The sequence below is a fragment of the Grampus griseus genome, assembly GCF_964374135.1.
Source record: "Grampus griseus genome assembly, chromosome: 1".
In the NCBI taxonomy this organism is placed as follows: Eukaryota; Metazoa; Chordata; class Mammalia; order Artiodactyla; family Delphinidae; genus Grampus; species Grampus griseus.
The window spans coordinates 101,627,090-101,652,149 of NC_139017.1; the positions used below are offsets into that span (position 1 = coordinate 101,627,090).

A 25,060-nucleotide genomic window follows, 5' to 3' on the forward strand; every position below is an offset into this window, starting at 1 on the left:
TGTATGTGGCAATATTTAAAATATGGGCAAGAAGGATACATATGAATTTCAAAATAGTGGCTACCTCTGAGGAGAGAGGGAGAGAATGGGGATCTAATGAAGTACATACTGAGGCTTTATTTCCCTATAAATTTTTATTCTAAAAATGTCTGAAGTAGATATCACAATATGTTTCCCAGATTTAGCAAATGTGCTATATTGGTCTCTTTATGTATTCTGTATGTTCTGAATAATAATTTTAAAAATTAGTTGTGAAAAGGGGCAAGGTAAGCACTTAATGACTACTACCTTCAAACTATAACAAAATCACACTTTTTAGAAATAGACAAATTCACATTTCTAAACCATGTTATATGGGATCAAGCATATATTATCACACCACTTTCAGAATCACATATCAAGTAATTCTTGATACTGAGTCAAAGGAAGTATCAATTTAAAATGAATGCTACCTGCATTTGATTACTATCAAATTTCAAAAGCAAACAGTACATTAGAAATCTAAGCAAACAGGGACTTCCCTGGTGGTCCAGTGGTTAAGACTCCACATTTCCACTGTAGCGGGCACGGGTTTGATCCCTGGCCTGGGAACAAAGATCCCACGTGCCATGTGGCCAAAAAAAAAAAAAAAAAAATTAAAAAAAACAATCTAAGCAAATAATCAGCATCCCAGGAAAGTAGATATTGCAGGGGGATGGGAACCAAGAATGGTATGTTCTGCTTTTAACTCTGCCACTAGCTAGCTGGACAAATTATTTACTTCCTTGGGTACACTTCTTCACCAATTCAATAAAATGATAATACTGAATTAGATGATTACTAAGGTCCCTTTCAGCTTCATAATTCCATGACAGTTTAAAATTGGTAAAAGTCTACCAGCCATCCATATGTGAAACCAATCATGACACATTTATCTTATCTTTATCTTATCTCCTGATTTCACCTTTACTTTGCACCTATGAATAACAAATTTCTGACACAAGTATACTTACTTTCTTCCTAATCTCACTTATAAATATGGTCATATATATAACTCATAGAGAAAAGGTGGCCAGATGCTACCATAAAAACAATTTAATATTCTGTACCATTCTAAGAGTATATGAAAAATTGCTCAACATGGTCAACAGGGAAATGGAAATTAAAACCACAATGTGATACCAGGTAATACTCATTAAGATGGCTACAATCAAAAAGACAGACAATAACAATTGTTGGCTAAGATGTAGAGAAACAGAAATCCTCACATTTTGCTGGTGAGAATGTAAAATGGTACAGCCACTTTGCAAAAGTTTGGCATAAATTTACCACATGACTCAGCAATTCTACTTCTAGGTATCTACTCAAGAGAAATGTGTGGACAGAGACTTGTAAGCAAATATTCATAACAGCATCATTCATAATAGTTCAAAAGTGGAAACAACCGAAATATACATCTACTGGTGAATGAATAAATAAAATGTGGCATATCCATACAAAGGAATAATATTAAACAATAGAAAGAAATGAAATACTGATATATATCACAATGAAAGATCCTCAAAAACATTAAGAAAACGTAAGACCATATATTGTACAATTCATTTATATGAAATGTCCAGAAAAGACAAATCTCCATAGGCAGAAAGTAGATTAGTGATTCCCTAGGAGTGGGGATGGGTACAGGGACTGATTATAAATGGGCACAAGGGACCTTTGGGGGATAGAAGTGTTTGAAAACTGGATTGTGGTGATTGTTCCAGAATCTGTAAATTTACTAAAAATCATTGAACAGTACACTTAAAATGGGTGAACGCTGTGGTATATAAATGTTCCTTTAAAACTGTTGTTTTAAAAAATTCTGTGCCATTCTTATACATGGCATCTGAGAGATTGAGAAAGGATGGAATAGTAGAAAGGTAAGTTCAGAAAAAAGGATTAGATAGAAAAGAACTGATGACTGAAAGCAGACGTGAGGAAAAAAATAGAAGGTAATAAAGCAACTACGAAATTATGATCTCTTATAAAGTACTTGGGTAAAATTTTCCTTGTCACACATACTTACTGGCAACTGGGACATAATTTTTTCCAAACTTCTCAGTTCCACCCTTGAACTTTCTATTTCTTGCTGACACAAATCCAGTCTCTCATTCTGTGTTGCAATACGAACTTTTAATTCTCGGTTTTCATTCATCAGAGAAAATTTTTCTCTAAGTATTTCGTCTTTATCCTCTAACTCACTCTCTAGCTTAAGAATACTTTGTCTAGATTCAGTTAGTTGTGCCATGACTTCTGAATTTTTCACTGCCATAATCCTTAATTTTTCTTTTCCATTATTATTTTCTTCTTTTAACTGCCTATGAAGAAAAAAGCATAAAAATGAAAATAAAACATACATTTACTTTCAATAATCATATTTAGTTAATCTCGCTTTTTAAATATTTTAAAGCTTAATTCTGAAATAATAATACTTGCTCACATTTACTGAGTGCCTACCTTCTGCATGCTAGGCACTCACAACTTTAAGTGGCTAGCACTATTGTTACTCCCTGCTTACGGATGGAGGAAAACAAGGCAACGAAAGGTTATGAAACTTGCCCAGTGTCTCACAGTAAGTAGTTGAGCAGAATAATCCCATTACCTTGGAGGTATTTCTGCTCCCTTTTAAAAAGTGTATGACAGGAGAGTTAGCTCCAAAATCCTGACACAATGTTTTGCAGCATCAAGAAAGTTTTAGATAGTATAAGGAAAAAAATCACAAACTATTTATTAGCCACAACTCTAAAAGATAAAATCTAATTAACCATTAACAGATTACTATGCAGCGTTTTTAAACCTATATGTGTATACCTATAAAAACATGTCAAACATTAGAACAATCTACTGTTTAGAACTGTTATTGTATTTCATCAGTTCCCTTTATCACATTTTTAACATCTCTGAAATGAGGTTACACTAGGTGATGCTTCATGATTTGAAGAATACATATTTTACTAGCTAATGTGGTCACACTACAAGGACACTACATCTGTGTTAATTTTTTCTAAATATATTCAAAGCAAATATGTTGATCACATTACTCTATATTTACAAGTATACTAACATCAACACATGTTTTATTCATTTAAAATCCTAAATTTACAAGTAGAAAACAATTTCAGTCATGGACGCCTATCTTTCTACATTATTTAAGCCCATAATTACAGAATTCAAAATATTCTATTTTTAAATGTTTCAGTTTTTTCTCTATTTCCACACAAAAATCCTTTTTTTTACAATAGGATACTGTACCTTAATTTCTCCTTCAGAATTTCAAGTTCACTTTTATATAGACCACACTCTTCCTGTAGCCTTTTATTTTCTTTTTCACAGTTAATCAGATTTTTCTCTAATATTGCTTCTTCAGCTTGAACCTAAAACAATAATTTGTTTTCAGTGGATGCACTAATGTGGTCATAAGTTTTAGGTATTTCAAATTAAAATGTAGTGATTTCGGAAATAAGCAGGAGAGTGGAGTAAGTACTCCACAAGTTTAAGTCCCCAGCCTTGTAGTGAAAGGAGCAAAATGAACTTCCAGCAACAAAGAACAGGGAGGGGGGAATGCTACCACCTGTCCAGAAATGGTTAAGAGCCTACAAGAAAGGAACAACAGCATGATTACCTGAAAGCAGAATTGTTCTGCTCTATGTAGACAAGGCAAGCAACTCATGTAGAGATGCTGCATCAAGTTACTAAAGGCTAACTTTAGTGTAAATGTTCCAGAGAAGTAATTTTTGAAATTTTAGCCACAGAATACTCCCAAGGAAATCACAGCCCCAAATTTAAAACAGATAAAAGTCAAGCATCCAGGTTTGAGCAGTGGAAATGGAGGACTGGACAGATCTGCCCCACTTCCTTTGTTATATCTATCTAACTATAGGGCTCTGCTGAGCAGTTTGAAATTTATAATCCTAAGTTAGGAGTATGAAAAAAATCATCTCTTACATTTTCCTCTCTTTCCTCTATAAAGTCCTCCCTCTCTAGGAGGATATTCTCCCTACTAAGTATTCTACCTCCCAGTCCAGATTACCTTATTAAAAATCCCTTCTACAATATTTCTTTCTCACGGGGACCTTTACCAAGGCTTTCAAAACAGTGATCTTATTAATTCACACTTAAGACGTCAGTATCTAATGGGATCTTAAATTTTTCTTATTTTTAATATTTCTTCTATCCTTCTACCTTTCTTCGAACAGAATTTGTAAATATTAAGGATATAAAGAATTTATATTAATTAAGGATATAAAGAATTTATCTTAAGGTCCAACATGTGGCCTCCCTCCAAAAAGGTTTATTATCATGTGGTATTACTTGAAGATATTCAATGAATGTAATTAAGCCACTATATTACTATGTAGAACCTATTCAAGGAACCTTCCCTCTGAAAGGCAGAAGTGAGTCTCTCTCAGGGTGTTATGTCTAAGGAGACCAATTAAAGGCTACATAATCTACTCTGCCTTCATTTTCACTGAGGTGATAGGAACAAATTTCCTGCTTTTACTTCTATAGCTCTAAACTGCTCACTCACCCCATCTTTCTCTACATTTTGTCCCTTGTCTCCACTCTTTTCCTTCTCTGGATAAGAAAGTTTCTGCTCATTATAAGAAGATGGTAAATATTATACTTAACTAATAATTATAAATTCTTTATTTCAATGATTTTATTATGAATGAGATCATAAAAATTACTCCCCACTTTAACCATATATAAAGATATTCTATTTATGTCTATATTTTCAGAATGTGGATGGTAATACAAAACACTGAATTTGCAAAACTGCCTCTTACCTTTTCCAGTTTTTCAGCCATCTTTTCTTCATAATGTTGGAAAGCTTTACTTAGCTCTTCAGCATTATATAGTGCTTCATTCCTTTGTTGTTCAGCTCTAGAATTTAACGAGATAATTAATAAAAGAATGCTCTGTACTTGTGTATGTAAGTTCCAAAATAACCTATATTTAATTATAAGGAATAACTAGAGAGAAGCAGATTTTTCGGTGTTAAAAAAGAGTATAAGCCTTAAAATGGCAAAATGAAAAATGAAGACTAGACTACAATAATTTCCTATGATATCTATATGAAAAATAATATAGAACATAAAATACTTATAAACTTTGAAACATACAGACATTCTTATGTGTTGGCAATTTTTTCTCTGTCTGGAAAAGACAGATTAGGGAAGTTGCCTGAGGCTATATGATAAATTTTCAAAGATCAGGTATTACAGAATCAATCCACTGTCTAGTATACTAAAAATACTCAGTAGGGCTTCCCTGGTGGCGCAGTGGTTGAGAGTCTGCCTGCCGATGCAGGGGACACGGGTTTGTGCCCCGGTCCGGAAAGATCCCACATGCCGCGGAGTGGCTGGGCCCGTGAGCCATGGCCGCTGAGCCTGTGCGTCCGGAGCCTGCTCCGCAATGGGAGAGGCCACAACATTGAGAGGCCCACATACTGCAAATTAAAAAAAAAAAAAAAAAAGTACTCAGTAGATCCTGTGATCTTTGAAAAGGCCAAGTAAATTTTCAAAAAAGATATAAAATCTGAACAACAAAATCCAACCACTACCAAGCAAGCCCAACCATTCTGTCTCACCTCTTAGTTCATCCTGACCTTTCTTCATACCTCTCACAGTGAATTGAGACTACTAGGCTGGAACTTGGTCAATTTCATATCCACATCTAAAAATTTTTCTATATTTAAACTTATTTTCATCACATTATTTTGAAGTTAGTGACTCTTCTCTTATCCAAGGTGAATTCCTTTATCTATACTCTGGATCTTAGTTCTTCCCTTTCAGGACTCTTCTGTATTTTCAGTCTCTTCTCTATTGGCTTACAAATTCAAGTGAAAGTATCTCTTATTTCCTGAATATATGGGGTTCTTAAATTTGGACAGCAACTGTGGATATCAGAGATGTTTGTCTGGTTCCAAGTTTCAAATAAAAAAGAGTTTAAACAATAAGGGATTTATTTGAAAATCTACGAGAATATATTCCATTCCTTAGTTGGCATAGCTGGAATTCAGAGAGCAAAGGATACCTGTTCTTTTCACTTTTTATTTTTTAAATGGTCCATACTTTTGACCAGATTTAATAGCTTTATTTATTTATTTTTATTTTTTGGCTGTGTTGGGTCTTTGTTGCTGTGTGCAGGCTTTCTCTAGATGCAGCGAGCGGGGGTTATTCCTCGTTTCAGTGCGCGGGCTTCTCATTGCGGTGGCTTCTCTTGTTGCGGAGCATGGGCTCTAGGCGCACAGTAGTTGTGGCACGTGGGCTCAGTAGTTGTGGCTTGCAGGCTCTAGAGTGCAGGCTCAGTAGTTGTGGCTTGCAGGCTCTAGAGTGCAGGCTCAGTAGTTGTGGCTCATGGGCTTAGTTGCTCCACAGCATGTGGGATCTTCCCAGACCAGGGCTCAAACCCGTGTCCCCTGCATTGGCAGGCGGATCCTTAACCACTGTGCCACCAGGGAAGTCCTACCACCAATATTTATAAAAAGGTCATAATATTTTCAGCCACACAGAAAAGAATGGATAAATATATACATGTACTCCCAACCCAACTTTTGTGAATCTTAACTCTTTGCTATTTTTGTTTCATGTAGCCTTTTTATTTTAAGCAAACAAAACGTTATAGACATTACAGAGTTGAGGTCCCTGTTCACCTCCAAATCCTATTCCCCTGACTTCTTCCACAGAGGTAACCCTAGTGTGACTTTGTTTTATTATCATCATACATTTTGTACATTCACATGTTGACCAAAATATCCACAAACAATACATCATAGTTCATCCACTGTAAGAGGCACATTGTTTTCACATTTTTAACATCTCTAAAATTATCATGTATTTTACGATTGATGGTATACCATAGTTTCATGATATTTTTTCTTAGTGATTACTAAAATAATGGTACACCTTAAAATCTGTGGAATCTTACATTCAATGAAATATCGTAATCTTCTGTCACGGTATTCAATTCATTGGGCCCTAGAGCCACAGTGTTTGGGTTCAAATTCTACCTCTACCACTTTCTAAATGGGTGACCTTAACTTCTCTCTAATTCAGTTTCTTCATCTATAAAATGAGGATATTATCAAACTCTTATGATAGTGTGAGGAATAAATAAGTTATATACCTAAAGCACTTAGAAAAGTGTTTACACATAATAAATGCTCAGTGAGTTACTACAATACCATCAAATTTAAAACTTTTGCCAATCTAATAGTATGACATGTTTGTAGCTTTACAACCTCACTGTAGTTTTAATTTACATTTTTGATGACAGTGAGGTTAAGCAACTTTCATGTTTCATTGGATATTTGAGTTTCCTGTCCTTTACCTCTACAGATTCTTTGTCTTTTATTATTGGATATCTCCCCCCAACCCTGCCTTTTCTTATTGATTTGTGAGAGTTCTTTACAAATTCCGGATATTAATCTTTGTGAATTATATTACTTGCAAATATTTCCCCAACATTAGTCTTGTCTTTTTCACTTTTTATTTGATGAGTTTTATAAACAAAAGGGTTTTTATTTTAATGGACTTAAAATTTAGCAATCTTTTCCTGTAATATTCATGCTTTTTTGCTCTCATTTTAAAACATTCTTCCCTACCATGAGACAACACATAAACTATTCTCATATAAAACATTCTTCCCGGGGCTTCCCTGGTGGCGCAGTGGTTGAGAGTCCGCCTGCCGATGCAGGGGACGCGGGTTCGTGCCCCTGTCCGGGAGGATCCCACATGCCGCGGAGCGGCTGGGCCCGTGAGCCATGGCCGCTGAGCCTCCGCAGCCGGAGCCTGTGCTCCGCAACGGGAGAGACCACAACAGTGAGAGGCCCGCATACCGCAAAAAACAAAAAACAAAAAACAAAAAACATTCTTCCCTACCATGAGACAACACAGAAACTATTCTCATGTATTTTCTCTAAAAGTTTTACTTTTCACAATTGGGCCTTTAATCCATCTAGAATTTTTTTTTTAATGCAGGTATAGTATGAGGCAGGAATCTAATTTAATTTTTTAATCAATAATTAATTCTCCCAGAATTATTTTTTGAAGCTTTTTTTTCAATATTTATTTATTTATTTAGGCTGCACCGGGTCTTAGTTGCAGCATGTGGGATCTTCGTAGCTGCATGTGGGATCTTTCAGTTGCAGCATGCAGACTTCTTAGTTGCAGCATGCACTCTTAGTTGTGGCATGGAAACTCCTTAGTTGTAGCATGCATGCAGGATCTAGTTCCCCGACCAGGGATCGAACCTGGGCCCCCTGCATTGGGAGAGCAGAGTCTTACCCACTGGAACCCCAGGGAAGTCCTCCTGAAGTATTTGTTTTTAAAATTAAGTCAGTACACCCTTAATGTGGATTCACCACTTTTTGATATTTTGCCACCATTGCTTTATGTCTCTCACTTGAGAGATTTTTTTTGCACTGAACTATATATCCTAGAGTAACTAGTAATATAACCACAAGTTAGTAATATAACCACAAGTAACTATCAAATTTAAGAAATCTAAAATTGATACAATATTACTAATACACAATTCATATATAAATTTTATTAATTATTCCAATAATTTCTTTATGGAATTTTCCTTCTTCTGATCCAGGGTCACTTACTGCTTTTAGTTATCATGTCTCTTTAGTCTCCTTAATCTGGAACATCTTCTCAGCTTTTCTCAGTCTTTCATGACAGTGACATTTTTGAAGAATAAACAGTTGTTTTACAGAAGACCAACCTGAGCTTGTCTGATGTTTCCTCATGATTAGTTTCAGGCTATTCATTCTCAAGAGGCATACCACATAAATGGTGTTGTACCCTTCTCACTATATCACATATGAAACACATGATGTCAGTTTGTCCAGCACCTTAATTATTGATTCTTCCATCCTTTGCCCTGATTTGTAATGCCACCTGTTACATTATGAAGATTCCACTGTATGCATGTTTGCTTAAGAGTCTCTGTTCTGTACCACTGATTTTTTTGTTTATTCCTATACCAATATCACATTGACTTAATTAGTATAACTTTAGAAGTCTTGTTATCTATAGACATGTTCTCTACCTTGGTCTACAGCTTCAAAAGTGCCTTGTTTGTTCTTGGACATTGGTTCTTCCACATGATTTTTAGGGTCAGTTCATTAAGTTCTACCAAAAATTTTGTTGGGATATCGATTGGAATTGTACTGAATGCATAAACTATTTTGGGAAAAACTGACACCTTTACGTTAGGTTCCCTTCCAGAAAAACGGTATACATCTCATTAGTTACATCTTCTCTTAAGGCTTTCAAAGAAGCTTTATTATTTTCTCCATTGTATTAAGTATGTCTTTTTAGTCTGATATTTTGACATCTGGGCATTACTGACCCTAGGAAGACTGGCCCTTCCAGGGCTAGCCAATTCTCAGAGATTAATAAACTTTGCACATGGGAGTGTACCTTTCATACACAAACTAAGCAATCCAGAGCCCACTCCCCATTCCTCTATCTGGCTCTTACACACCGGGCTAATATTCTCCTGTCCTAATCACCCCAGGACCAGGTACTAGACCACTCAGGACAGTCTTACACTTCTGCCCATTGAGATTATTCATACTAGCCAATCCGAAGGCTGAACACCCTACCTCAACCATTTCTTCCCACAGAAACCACAGTAAAACCTCCTGTTCATATTTTCTTCCCAACTCCCTCTGCCTTCTGAACAACCCTGATACTTCCCTGTGTGGTCCCTCTACATGACATGTCATGTCTCCTATTTCTAGTAATCTGTGAGTATAAAAACTTCTTCATTTATGACATCCATTTCCATGCCTATCTTGCCATACCTGATTAAAACAAATCCTGAGTACATTTTTAAACCTCCATTAAGATTGTACCTATCTTCTGTAGATTTTTTCAGATTTAACTTATAGTTATTTTATTTTAATTTTTTATTGAGTGAAGTGCTCACATCTTAAGTGAATGAATTTGTACATATGTATGTACCCACATAACTACTATCCAGATCAAATATAGAACATTTCCAGCACTCAAAAGGCTCCCTTGTGCACCCTCCCAGTCAATACTCTTCACCTAAAAAGGTAAACACTATTTGGACTTTTAACACCATATATTAATTTTGCTTATTCTTGATTTCTTAAGGAAATACACAGTATTCTTTTGCATCTGGCTTCCTTTGCTTAACATCTGTAGTATCTGTCCCTGTTGTTAAAGAACTATAGTTGCTTTTTCACTGATGCATACATTTCAGAATACGAATGAATATATTTATTAATTCTGTTGTTGATGAACACTTAGCAATTATTAATAAAGCTACTTTGAGCATCCTTGTACATGTCTTTTGATAGATACAGGTCTTCATTTCTGTTGGAGTAGATGCTGGATCATAGGGTGACTTACATTTAGGTTTAGTAGATACTGACAAATAGTTTTCCAAAGTGGTTCTACCAATTTATACTCCTACTATAAATATATTTGAATTCCAGTTGCTCTACAAATTCAAAACTTGATATTGTGAGTCTTTTTCATTTTAGCCACCATGTGCCATAGTGGGACTGTTCCTTTCGTCATCATCATTTTGATTATTTTATTTTTTTGTGGGGAAATTTCTAATGATTGATTCAATACCTTTAATGGCTAAACAACTATTAAGGTTTTCAATTTATTTAAAACATTCATTTATTTACTTATTTATTTGGCTGCACCGGGTCTTAGTTGTGGCACGCGGGATCTTTGTTGTCACATGTGGAATCTTTACTTGCAGCATGTGGGGGTCTTTAGTTGTGTCATGTGGGATCTTTAGTTGGGGCATGCAAACTCTTAGTTGCGGCATGTGGTATCTAGTTCCCTGACCAGGGATCAAACCGGATCCCCTGCATTGGGAGCGCAGAGTCTTAGCCACTGGACCACCAGGGAAATCCCCAAGATTTTCAATTTATGCTTAAGTTAGTTTTGTTAAACTTAACTTTGTTGGGAAATCATTTATTTAGTCTAAGTTTTCAAATGTATTATCTTAAAACGGTTCATAGTACTTAGTCTTATTTCTTAAATCATAGCTAAATCTGTAACTTAGGAGTTCCTTTTCAATTCCAATATTGGTCTTTATGCCTTTTCTCTTAGATTAATCTTGTCTGATGCCCATTACCTTGGTCACTGTGAAAAGAACCAGATTTAGGTTTGGGGGATTCTCTATTGCTTCTTTGTTTTCTATTTCACCCTTATCTTTATTATTTAATCACTTCTATATTTCTTTTGGCCCTCTCACTGTTGTGGCCTCTCCCGTTGCGGAGCACAGGCTCCAGACGCGCAGGCTCAGAGGCCATGGATCACGGGCCTAGCCGCACCGTGGCATGGGGGATCTTCCCAGACTGGGGCACAAACCCGCATCCCCTGCATTGGCAGGCGGACTCTCAACCACTGTGCCACCAGGGAAGCCCCTATTTTTCTTTTGATCAAGCTCTTTATGTCCTTTTCCTGACTACATAAATTGAATGTTTTAGCTCATTCACATACTAATTTTATTATTTTTTAAAATAAATTTATTTATTTTTATTTATTTATCTTTGGCTGTGTTGGGTCTCTGTCGCTGTGTGCAGGTTTTCTCTAGTTGCGGCGAGTGGGCTTCTCATTGTGGTGGCTTCTCTTGCTGCAGAGCACAGGCTCTAGGTGTGCGAGCTTCAGTAGTTGTGGCACGTGGGCTCGGTAGTTGTGGCTTGCGGGCTCTAGAGTGCAGGCTCAGTAGTTGTGGCACACAGGCTTAGCTGCTCTGTGGTATGTGGGATCTTCCCGGACCAGGGCTTGAACCCAGGTCCCCTGCATTGGCAGGCGGATTCTTAACCACTGTGTCACCAGGGAAGTCCCTCACATACTAATTTTAATACACGCACAGGAGACTAAAAATTTTCTTCTGAGAATATCTTTGGCTGCAGCACACAAGCTGCAATATTTTTTATATCACTCAGTTCTAAGTCTTCTAATTTTCATAATTTCTTCAACGGGCCATGAATAGCAAGAAGGTTGATTTTAAATTTTCAAACATACATGATTTGGGGGTGGGGGGGGCGGGGTTGTTATATATAACTTAATTATACTGTGGTCTGAGAAGGTGATATGTATGACACAAATATTTTTATCTTTGTTAAAATTCATGCTTTCTGGCAGAGTGAGGTAACAAATTATAAATGTTCTATGAGTGCCTGAAAGAATGTGAATTCTCAAATTGTTGGCTACAGGCTTCCATACATACATCCATTAGATCAAGATTATTAATCACTCAACTCTTCAGCTTCTTACTTTTTTGTTGCTTAATCTCACAATTCTAGTAAATGTGTAAAAGTGTTCCCTGTATGGTTACAGATTTGTTCATTGAAATTTTGTTTTAAGTATTTTGGGACTAAATTATTAAATAGAAGTTTAGAATCTTTATAGCTTCCTGCTTAAGTGTTACCTAAACATTATATATATGAGTTCTTTTTAACTCTAGTAATGCTTGTTGCACTTAGAACTATTCTGTGTGATATTAATATAGCTATACCTACTTTGTTTTGGTGACTATTTGCCTGAAACATTTCTTTTCATCCCTTTGAGTTCATCTTTTCTGTATCCTTATGTGGTTCTTTTTTTCTTTTTTTTTTTTTACAACATTGTGTTTAATTTCTGCTGTACAGCAAAGTGACTCAGTTATTCATATATATTTTTCATATTCTTTATCATTATGGTTTATTACAGAATATTGAATATAGTTCCCTGTCCTATAGGTAGGACTGTGTTGTTTATCCTGTGTCCTTATGTTTTAAGTATGTCTCTTATAAACAGCATAAAGCTCAACAACCTCCGCCTTTATACTGGCTTTTTAATCCATTATGATTAATCATCACCCAAAGAAAAGTCTTTGCAAAGGTTTTGATCTTTCATTTTCAGAATGCCTATCTTCATTCTAGTTCCTCAAAAAGCTCCAAGAGTCTTCATGTCACATCTTTACCTAAAAAATCTCAATTGCCTATTTATCCTCTCCAGGTTAAAACACAAATCTTTTGGCATAAAACACAAAGCCATTTAGTCTGGACCAAGCCTGTCTTTTTCCTCAAATCCTACTACACCTGTCCATTTATAAGTACACAAAACTCCTAGTGTTCTTCAGAAATGATGTTCTTTTTTTTTTGTTGTTTTGTTTTTTTTTGTTTTGCGGTACGCGGGCCTCTCACTGTTGTGGCCTCTCCCGTTGCGGAGCACAGGCTCCAGACGCACAGGCTCAGCGGCCATGGCTCACGGGCCCATCCACTCCGCGGCATGTGGGATCTTTCCGGACCAGGGCACGAACGCGTGTCCCCTGCAGCGGCAGGCGGACTCCCAACCACTGTGCCACCAGGGAAGCCCAGAAATGATGTTCTTTTATACTTCTATGACTTTGCACACGCTGTCCAGAACGTGTCCATCCCTACTTATTCACCTTATGACAGCGTAGTCAATACCCTACCCTAAAAATCATCTCTTGTATAAGTTCTACAGAGAGAACTAGTCACTCTTTCTCTGTACGTTTTTTTAGCTACATTGTAAGGCTTGTCTTCATGTATTATTATCTTATTATTTTAAATTATCATGTATAAAAAGCTCACCTGAGTAAGTAAAGCCTGAATTTCAGAATATTTAATCACACAGTTTACATTTACAATAGCTACATTTGTTAGTGTTTATTATTTACAAAGCAACTTACATTTCTTTTTTCATTTATTCCTCACATCAAGACAATATCATCTTGACTTAATAGATGAACAAACTGAGGTTCAAGAAGGTTAAATAGTTTTCCCAAGGTAACGAAGTCACTTAGAGGTAAAAACTGGCTGTTTGACTCCAAAACCTAAACATTTCCACTAAGTAATATTGCCTACCAAATATATATTGTAAGCTGAACTATACTAACCAAATACTGCTGAGAAAATGTTCTTCCAAACTCATTTTAATGAAAAAATGACATAGATGGGTTTTGAGCAGTTTTTAGAAGTTTAAATGCACACACAAATATTTATCTATGTATGACAACTTTTCAAAAAACACTTTCTTCATAACATTTATATAATAGAAGAAATTTTTAAAACATATTTTTGTTGCCAGAGAAGATAAAAATGCAAATTATGATTTTACCCTGTGTAAAAGCTGCTATAATTACATTATTATACTGTAAAATCTCCTTAAACTAAAAAATTTTTCATCTTTATTAGTTTAAAAGTTAACATTCAAAGTTAATGGTGATATGGTCAAAGCTAACTAGAAAACTTTATCTTAAGATATGGTTTATACAAAATAGATATTTTTGCATTACTTATGTATTCCTAAAGGAAGAATAACCACACTTTCTCATGAATTTAATTTCAGAAATAAGTAAGTATCATTTCATTGATAATCATTATCGGGCTTTAAGGAATTAATCCCAATTCAAAATGCCAATACCATAAAGTCCACATGTGAAATTTTTAATCAAAAATTTTAAAAAGTTAACGGACAAAAAAGAACATTAAATTTTCTACTGCCAAACTTCTGAAATTTTTTCACTTCAAAAACTAAGTAGAATTTTAAACAGGTACTATATTCTTTGTTTCTCCCCTACAAAAACAATTATTTGCTTTAAAAACACATACCTCTTTCCTTGTTTACTTTGTTCAAATAAGTCTACCTTCAGCTTTATACATTCCTCTTGGGACTTCTGCAAACTCTGTTCCTTTTCAGTCACCATTTTCTGACTCTGCTGTAATTTATCTTCTGCCTCTCTATAAAATAAAGATACTTTTAAAGGCTGTTGAAGAGATTGTTTCAGGTAAGCAAGAAATAGTTCAACATCAGGAATTCTATTAGTTTAAATCACTGAGTTAAGAGAAACAAATATTTAACAAGAGAAAGACAAAAGGCATATTCATCACTTGTGAACTATTAGTTTTCATAAGGAATAAAAGGATACTTCTATCAGATGATAAATATATCTGAAATAAAAGATTATATCCTATTTAATGATCAGACACTAGAAGTATTAGATATATTTCAGAAACTAGATAAGTATGACTGTTATCACCACTATATCCAGTGATTTTTCTGACAGTTGCAAAAAGCTAAAATGAAAATGTAGTAAGTATAAATTTTGGAAAAGAAAGACAAAATTCTTTTTTTTTGCTGATAATATCATTAGCTACCTGGAAAACCCCAGGAGAATCAAAACAAAAATTAGAATTAATTAAAGGTATGACAAATAGTCCAATTACAAAATAATTATAGTATTATACAAAAAGCAGTAGCCTTCCTATATACTATCAATGAACAGAACAAGAACAAATTCACAACAACCAAAAATATAAAATACCTAGAAATAAACTTAACATGTATTACAAAGAAAATTATGAAATTCTGATGATCATGAGAGATGACTTTAGTGTGCATCAGAATCATCTGCAGGACTTGTTAAAACACAGATTGCTGGGTCCCACCTCCCAGAGTTTGTGACTCCATAAGTCTGAGACAGGAACTGAGATCTGCATTTCTTACAAGTTCCCAGATGATGCTCATACTGCTGGTCCCAGAACTACTCTTTTGAGAATCACTAAAATGGAGCAATATGCTATTTAGTATGCATATATTTCTCATTTTATTCATAGCAGAAGAGGAAGATAAATTATAAAGTGCCTGATTCCTTGTATTTTATTTCTTGAACTCCCATCGAAGTACTGAGTACATATTACTATGTAGGGCAACAAGCAAACTAATTCATATTAATGAAAACACATAAATAAGCATCTCAGCTTAGATTTAGTCTTTTTTAGCCCCTATATACTGCATGTATCCTGCAGCCAAGAGGAGTTATGATGGACTGAAAACAGAATCAACAAGTTCTAACTAAGACAGTCTATACACCAATATGGATTTATTGGGGTGGGGGACAAATTTTAACAAGATACGTCAAAAAGTAAAAGTAGAAAATAAATATTTTAAAGCTGTAAGTTTTACCTCAAAACTTTATCTTGGGCTGAAACTTCTGCTTCCAAATTTATAATCTGTTCTTCTAAGATTGGTACAATGGCTGCCTGTTGTTGAGCAGATTCAAGCATAGAAACCTAAAACAAATAACTTTTAGAGCACTTTCTTCACAAAATAAATTAATCGACTTTGTCCTTAGTTTCTTTTACCATCTGACAGGGGTTCAGTAGAACTCCCCAGTCATTGTTCATTGTTTGTGAAGCTCATCTTATCTATCAATTTATATGGGCATGTCATCATCACAAGCTAGTCTCAGCATGTAAGCTCCTGCCATTACCCTCAACTTAACATCCCAAGATAACTGGTTAGTTATTTGGCGAAAAAAAGAGAACCTCTACAGACTAATTTAAAGATAAATTTATCTAAAAAGATAAATTTCACATACATTAGAAAATTAAATTTCAAAATCACATAAAAATACTTACTGAACCTTGTTGTTATTTAAAACCTAATTTTAGAATACATGCTTACTAGAGAAAACCTAGAAAATACAGAAAAGCATAGTAATCCTACAACTTGGAATATGAAGAGTGTAGGATGGTAGAAATCCACAACCTAAATGGTATCTGGAAAAGAATACCAGTAAGAGAACTAATTATCCCCCCGAAAAGGAAGCATGAGATAATAGTACAGGGCAGGGATGAGGTCCAGGATAGAAAACTTGGGATATAGTTCTAACTCTGTTGATGAGTCCCTCCTTTTCCTACTCTCAGAACACCAAGAGTCACATGATGGCCTACCAAGAAGAGATAGAAAGTTATTATTATTATCTGGAGAATTGAACAGGAAAGGTTTGAGACTCTTGAGACATTACATGGAATGATGAGCAGGGATGAGGAAGAGTTAAAAACAAAGAGATTAATAAGGAACAGTCAGCTTCTAGCTTCCTACCCCACCTCATTTGGGACTACCCCACAGGTAAGAAATCAAAGGATTCTTTGCTGGAGAAACTCAAGAGCTCCAAAGAAAAAGACTTCACATATGGATGTTGGATGGGGGAAGGGAGATATCTCTCTACAAAAGAGCCATCTTCTCAACCATCACCAACAAATGAAGCCCAATGGACAACAAACTTCACCTTTGCACAGAGAGCTTCCAAAGAGCATTTAAGTGCCTTCTCTTAAATACAAATAGCCAAAACACCAATATCTGAAAGCTTCTATCACAAAAGTCAGAGGTCAAAACAAAAGAAAAAAGCAACTGGCAGCAGCCAGGCAAACATATACACACACACAAACACACAGAATCATTAAATCTTCAGAGAGCTATGAGAAGATACTGCATCAGGATGTTATTAAATACAAAACAATCAGAGAAAATGAAAAAGCTCCAGAAAATGAAAAATTATGAAAGCCAAAAATAAAAGATTCAATAGGATGACAATGTTGAGGAAATCACAGAAAAAGTATCACAGGAAGACAAAGAGATGGAAAATACCAGGAAAAAACTTGAAAGATTTAGAGTACCAATCCAGGTTAGGAAAGATAGAAGAAAGAAAACAGAGTGAAGAAAATTATCAAAGATTACATAAGAAAAAATTCAGGGACCAAAGGACACAAGATTTCAGCCTAAAAGGGTCTTCATGTACCCAGCGCAATAAATAACAGAGGTCTATTCCTAAAAACATAAGTGGAAAAACAAATGAAAAAATATATTACCCACTAGGAAAAGTAATTCACAATGGTATCAGATGCTTTAGAGACAAACTGGAGGATAGAAGACAAGAAAGCAATGTCCTAAACATTCTGAGGTAAAATAATTTTCAACCTAGAATTCAATCAAGTGTGGGGGAGAACTTAAGAAATTTCAGACAGACAAGGAAGCTACCAGAAACATGCTCCAACTAAAGAAAGAGCAAACCAAGAAAAATGACATGGGATCAAGGAAACAATAGACCCAACCTAGAAAAACATCAAAGAGAAGTCCCAGGAGAGCAGCTGGGCAGCAGGTCTGAAGGGCAATAAGCTCAGAGAGAACAAGATGACAGTCTCCAGAAGTGTTAACTACTGTACAGACACTGCTAAAAGGTAAATTATGAATATGTTGATCGGTACAATGGGGAATTTCAGCAAAAGGTTTCCAACAGTAGCACATATGCAAAATCAAAGCTAAGACCTGCCCTGGAAAAGGCAGCCTCCCTAAAAAATATTTCATCAGGCAATTTAGAAAAAGCTGAGATGGGAAGTAAAACACAAATATCTCTTACTGCCTAGAATAAACACTGGTGTATTTACATGCTCAAAGAAAGGAACAAAATGCTAATAGTTCAGTAATTATTAGCAAAACTCTTTTAATATCTCTTAGACTTTAAATAATTAAGCCTCTATGACTTTAAAAAGAATCTACAGTTGATTAAAAAATTAAAATACAATTAATAAACAGAAAAGGTAAACAGACACAACAAAAGAAATCTAAATGACACACTGAAAAGGTAAACTTCACAAGAAATCAAGAAAAACAAAATAATTTTCCCTCAAAGATATTTAAAAATATAGATATGTTTAAAAAAATAATAATACGGAATGTAGACAGAGTGCAATAAATGCCTGAAAAAATTATTTCCCTGTGATTTGACCATTCTGGAAATCTAACCTAGAAATAATCCCAAACAACAAAAAAGTTTTATGTTCACTGAAGCATTTTTTCTCCTTAGGCTCAATAGTACTTTGTTTTGTTTGAAAAGTACAAAATAAAGACCTCCCATAACTCTACTACTTAAAACAATACATTGAAAAAGTAAATAGTGAAAGTTTCACTATGACCCTCCAACCGTTTCCAAAGTTATCAACAATATTGTGGAGCAGTCCTTCTGTCCTTATATTGATATATGTCATATGCATATCTATATACATACACACACATAGACACGTGCTCATTTTATAAAAAACAAAACAGATTATTGTGTGTGTGCATGTATGTGTATGTGTTTTGCTCTGTAATGTTTTTCTACCACTAAATATTTTAGGTAAGTTTTTGAGTGTTGACTGTGCAGACACCATTCTAAGTGCCTCTACATATATCATTTAAACCTTACAAACTTCTATAAAAGTCAAACAACTTTGCATTTACCTTAAAAAAAAAAGCTTAGTAGCAATCCATTATATGGATATATCATAATTTACTTTACCATGTCTCTGTTATTGGACATTTTGGTTTCTTCTAATTTTTTGTATACCAATCATATAGAAAAATATAGGAAACCACATAAACAGGGGAGCTATTAATTAAATTATGGTATACTCACATAAGGAAACATAATACTACCATAAAAAATGATTGTTGGGGACTTCCTTGGTGGTCTAGTGGTAAAGAATCCGCCTTCCAACACAGGGGACACAGGTTCGATCCCTGGTTGGGGAACTAAGATCCCACATGCCGCAGGGCAACTAAGCCCGTGCACCACAACTATTGAGCTTGTGCGCCTCAACAAGAGAGCCCGTATGCCACAAACTACAGAGCCCATGCACCCTGGAGCCCCACGTGCTATAACCAGAGAGAAGCCCAAGCACCACAACTAGACAGAAACCCAAGCAGACCATGTACCGTAACAAAAAGATCCCGCATGCCTCAACAAAGATCCCGTGTGCCACAAAGACCTGATGCAGCCAAAAAAAAATAAGGAAAATAAATAAATAAATAAAATAAATATTAAAAAAAAGAAGTCATATTAAAAATGATTGTTGGAAAAGCTACGTAAATGCATCCAAAACTGCTTAGACTATGTAAGAAGTATAATACAATTCCAGGAAAAAAAAACTATTCAAACATGTAATATTTAACTATGTAATAAACCAATAAAAGCAGTTTCTAGATGGTGGAAACTGGGTTATCTTTCTCCCTTTTCTTTTCTCTATTTTTGAAGTTTTCAGCAATGAGAATGTATTATTTTAAGAAGAAAGATAAGTAAGCTATATATTTCCTTTGTACACAAAGTAAAACCACACAAATTGATAATCTTAAGATTTTAAGAAGTTCTGAATTATCTAAATGCATAGGCTATACAAGTTCCCCTAAATAATTTTCAGATATTAAATTCACATAAAATTGATTCTATAACATGTTGATACTATATCATAATAAAAATTATTATACATAACACATTAAGGCAATACAAGGAATATTTTCCAATTATAAATCTTAAGATGATTACAATTATTTTCTGTTGGCATAGTCACCACTTCAAGAAACATACTTTTGCTCTTGACTGTGTCAATTCAAAGTGGACAGACTCTATTTTAGTCATTAAAGAATGATTCTGTGAGACCAAACAAGCATTCTGTTGCCTAAGATTAGTAAGTTTCTCTCGAAGACTTTTGATTTCCTGATCCACAGGGGTAGAAGATGAAAAAGACATCTGAAAAATGAAAAAGAACAATTTATTTTGAATTATTTCATTAAGCATTACATGTAATTAATGGAAATAATGAACAATTATCAATAAAATGACTAAGTAGCTCAGAAAAATGGGTTAAGATATTCAGTCAGTGTTGGTGAGGATATGAGACAATCAGCACTCTCTCCTCCACTGCTGGTGAACATGTACATAAATAAGTTCAGCCTGGAAAACAGTGGTATACTTTGGAAAAGTTCTTGGTATTATCCAGTAAAGCTGAACATGCTAAGACTCAACAATACTACTCCTGGGTATAAATCTGATAGAAACTTTTACACTTTTGCACCTGAAGATTAAAGACATAAAAATGATAAGAAATGAAATGCCCACAAACAACAAAATGGATAAATTATTATTTAACCGTTTGTATATTTCTATTATACTCTTTTGAATATATATTTTACAATAAATTATTTTAATTTTCATGGGAGTTGAGGTTTTCAAAACATTTAATTTTATTTTTTTGAATAATATATTTATGCAATTCAGAGTCAGAATTATATATTTTTAAAAAGTACATACAGAAGTATCATTCCCATCTTTAGTAGATAGGTAACCATTTTTACAAGTTTCTTGTTTATAAATTTTTATATAACATCAATCAGCAAAAAATAGGAAACTCCTTATATAGGAGAGTCATTAATTAAGTTAGGATCTTAAACCTAGTCTTCTAGTGTTTCCATACGCATATACAAGCAATACAAATTACCCACCCCGCCCCCAATAGCTCCTAATACAAAACCAGAAGAGTATGTATGTTATTCTGCACCTTGCATTTTTCACTTGAACAACATATCCTGGCAATCCCTCCACAATCAATTCACTGAGAAACTCCTATTCTTTTTTTTTTTTTTAACCCCCTTAGCTGCAGTTTCTATTGCATGCTTATTCAACCAACTAGACAAATGAGATACTTCTAGTCTTCTGTTATGACAAACAATGCCTTGTTTTGTACTTATACAGGTACTTTTCCAGAAATGGGATTTCCAAGTTAAGGGTAAACGCATTTGTGGTTTTGGTAAATATTACCAAATGCCTCTCCACTGAGGTTGTATCACTTTGCATTTCTACCAGCAATGTATGAGAATGCCTATTTCCCCCTAATATCACCAACAAAATAGTGTCAAATATCTGGATGTTTAATATTCTGGTAGTGAATTTCTCTTATTGTGACTGAGATTGAACATCTTTTTATTTGTTTTAATTTCCTTTTCCATTCATGTCTTTTGCCCATATTTCCATTGGGTTGATGATTTTTCCTTATTTCTAGGAGCTTTTTACATATCAAAGAGATTAGCCCTTTATCTTTAATAAGCATTACCAATATTTTTCCCCCTCTGATTTGTCATGTAACCTGTGATTCTGCTTAGGGTAAAACACAATGATTTCAATGTTTTTATATATAATAAAAACAATCAGCAATTTGAATTAGGGTAGAGATCAAATTTCCCAAAATTACATAATCTTTGTAGACATGGAATTTGAATTCATTTTCTAAAATGTAGGCTCAGATAGCTTCATCAAACAGCTTCCTTACAAAAAGAAAATCTCTCAACTGCTGGCTTTCTGAGGTGGGAAGAGGAAATTTTTATCAAGAAAGAGTACGATGTACATATGCAACCATATGTATATATGCATGCTGTCAATGGGGTAATAAAAAATAGGAGGAAGAGAGTGGAAAAAGAGATAAAAGGGTTGAGTAAGGAAGAGGAGTATACATAGGGAGATAGATAATACGGCCAAATAAAAAAGAGGGAGAGTGAGTTCAAGACCAGGAAAGATGTCTAAAATCATCCACAAAATTTAGAGATAATGAATGGAACACCTGATCCAGGCTAAACAGTAAGTACACTTTAACCACTTAATAAGCCATGCTTACCTATTACGTACATGGTACAGTACTAAAATCAAGGGGGTTACAATTTACTTGAGAAAACAAGATTAACTGCAAAAAGGTAATAAATATAGAAGTTTTAAAATAGAGTAATACACCAAAATAACTGCTCTCTTGTTAGGACAGAACAAGAACCATTATATTTAAATTCAAAGAGTCTGGAGTACTAAAAACTATGGAAAACATGAATAAGGTATTTGAAGAAAGAATTCAAAGAAAAAGCATTTTAAGTAGACAGGTCTAAAACTAAAACTACTTTTAAGTAGGCAGGTCTAAAAATAATAACCTTATCTCTTGGCTTTTTTTGAAAATCAGTACCACTATTGGGCATTTTACAAACTTTTTTATAAGGTGAGTAATTCAAAAGTCCAAGCTGGCTAGGCTGAGAAAGATCTTCCAGAACGAGCCTTTCAGACCTTGAGAGATTAGAGGCATAACCAGAATTTTCACGTGGGCTAACACTAGAAAAAAAAGAAAAAATACATTTTAGTTCTTAGGTACTTTAAGTATTCACTCTAAATTTCTATACATTAAATAAGAAAACCGAAAGAAAAGCACCTGAAATGTTGCTGAAAATCAGATTCCAGAAATGAACTTAAGGCATTTCAACTAAATTTTTAAATAAACCATAATTAGTTTTAAACTAGCAATCTATGTTTCTGGAGCCTCTATGCTAGGATTACTTAAGATTCAAAAAACAGCCATAATAATAAAAGATTAATTAAGCCTACACATATATTTTATACTCTGAGTCCTAATATATTCTTTAAATTTTATTTATTTATTTTTATTTTTGGCTGCGCTGGGTCTTCGTTGCTGCGCACGGGCTTTCTCTAGTTGTGGTGAGCGGGGGCTACTCTTCGTTGCGGTGCACGGGCTTCTCATTGTGGTGGCTTCTCTTGTTGCGGAGCACAGGCTCTAGGCGTGCAGGCTTCAGTAGTTGTGGCACGCAGGCTCAGTAGTTGTGGCTCGTTGGCTCTAGAGCACAGGCTCAAAATTTGTGGTGCATGGGCTTAGTTACTCCACGGCATATGGGATCTTCCCGGACCAGGGCCTGAACCCGTGTCTCCTGCATTGGCAGGCGAAGTCTTAACCACTGTGCCACCAGGGACTGAGTCCTAATATATTAAAGGTCTTAATATGTAACTGCTTCTCTAATAGTTCTTTTTCCTAAACTGAAAGTTATACTCAAATTATTTTTTTTTAATTATAGAACATTATTCTCTACTCTGGACACATCAGAAACACATCATATAATAATGATATTCACACATTTTACATTCATAAATTAAAGTCCTACTCAGAATTGTACATGTAATTTTACTCACTCACCTAGATAACTCTTCCCCTAAACTCCGCAAACTCCATTCTGTTATCTTCAGTTCACGTCTTAAGGAAGCAACATTTGCCAGCAAACTTTCTTCTTCATTGTCTTTATTATAGTAGTCTGAGGAACTAGACTCCATTTCCTAAAAAAAGAAATGAATTTCTTATACCTTGCCTGAAAGAATCTGTGGTGTCAGTCAAAATACTCTCACACTAAGTAAATTTTAACTCATTATTTTTCTATTTCAAATGTTGTGAAATCTTTCATGGTTAATTTAAAACAAAGCAAAATGAAACAAAACACCCAGCAACAATGAATTTCTCAGCGTGTTAAGCTATAATGGAAAGTTCAACAGAATTTCAGTGAATCAATTTTTCATTATAGCCAGGGACTAGTTATTAAAGTTCCCCTTTTCTAAGCATCTTTAATCTTCTAACAATTGTGTAGACTAAGTGTTTTTATTCCATGTTAAAGATGAAGAAACTAAGAATGAGACAAATAACTTGCTCAAGGTCACACAAACTGTAAATGGTGGAACCAATATTTGAACCTAGGTCATCAGGATCCAAAGATCTTTCAATTATGTCTCACTGTAGTTTTCTTATTTATTATAGATTTTCAATATGAAGTGTTCAAACTTACATAATCATGTTACAGCTGTGAACATCTGACAAAACTGGTATCATTACAGTCATTCATATTTTCTTTTTTTTTCTTTTTTTTTTTTTTTTTGGCTGCGTTGGGTCTTTGTTGCTGCATGGGCTTTCTCTAGTTGCAAGCGGGGGCTACCCTTCATTGCGGTGCACAGGCTTCTCACTGCAGTGGCTTCTCTTGTTGCAGAGCATGGGCTCTAGGCGCACGGGCTTTAGTAGTTGTGGCACATGGGCTCAGTAGTTGTGGCTCACGGCCTCAGTAGTTGTGGCACACAGGCTCAGTAGCTGTGGCACACGGGCTTAGCTGCTCCGTGGCATGCGGGATCTTCCCGGACCAGGGCTTGAACCCGTGTCCCCTGCATTGGCAGGTGGATTCTTAACCACTGCGCCACCAGGGAAGGCCTCATATTTTCTTAAAGGTAATTTATTATCACAGAAAGCTTATCCCCATCTCCCATTCGCCATGGTTAGAAAATTTAAAACCACACACTCACATTCACATCACAACCACAGAGATCAAAGTGACTTTTAGCAGGTTAACTCACAGAAATATATGAAGAAAAGCTTTTGTTTCTTCAACTGATCGGTATCTCAAGGGTTGTGAAATTCTCTACTAAGTAGCTTTGCACATAAAAAATCATGATAAAGTACCGCCTTTTACTGTTAATTAATATACATAATTATCATGAATTAATAATACAATTAAGATGAAGGCTTTATAATCTCTACTACTCCTATACATCTTCTTGCATAATCTTAAAA

At 34.9% G+C, this 25,060-nt stretch overlaps 1 protein-coding gene across 1 annotated transcript in view; it reads right to left on the reverse strand.

The window, feature by feature from the left end:
• Positions 1-23,784, reverse strand: part of CCDC18 (coiled-coil domain containing 18) — a gene marked incomplete at its 5' end in the record, with an annotated part of 115,721 nt that extends 91,937 nt beyond the window's left edge. Inside the window, 8 exons of the mRNA XM_082659726.1 lie at positions 2,045-2,336; positions 3,271-3,392; positions 4,806-4,902; positions 14,648-14,776; positions 16,002-16,108; positions 20,224-20,385; positions 22,605-22,779; positions 23,651-23,784. Coding sequence (XP_082515852.1) covers positions 2,045-2,336; positions 3,271-3,392; positions 4,806-4,902; positions 14,648-14,776; positions 16,002-16,108; positions 20,224-20,385; positions 22,605-22,779; positions 23,651-23,784 — 1,218 coding nt within the window. The remainder of the gene's footprint in view (positions 1-2,044; positions 2,337-3,270; positions 3,393-4,805; positions 4,903-14,647; positions 14,777-16,001; positions 16,109-20,223; positions 20,386-22,604; positions 22,780-23,650) is intronic.
• Positions 23,785-25,060: the final 1,276 nt, after the last annotated feature.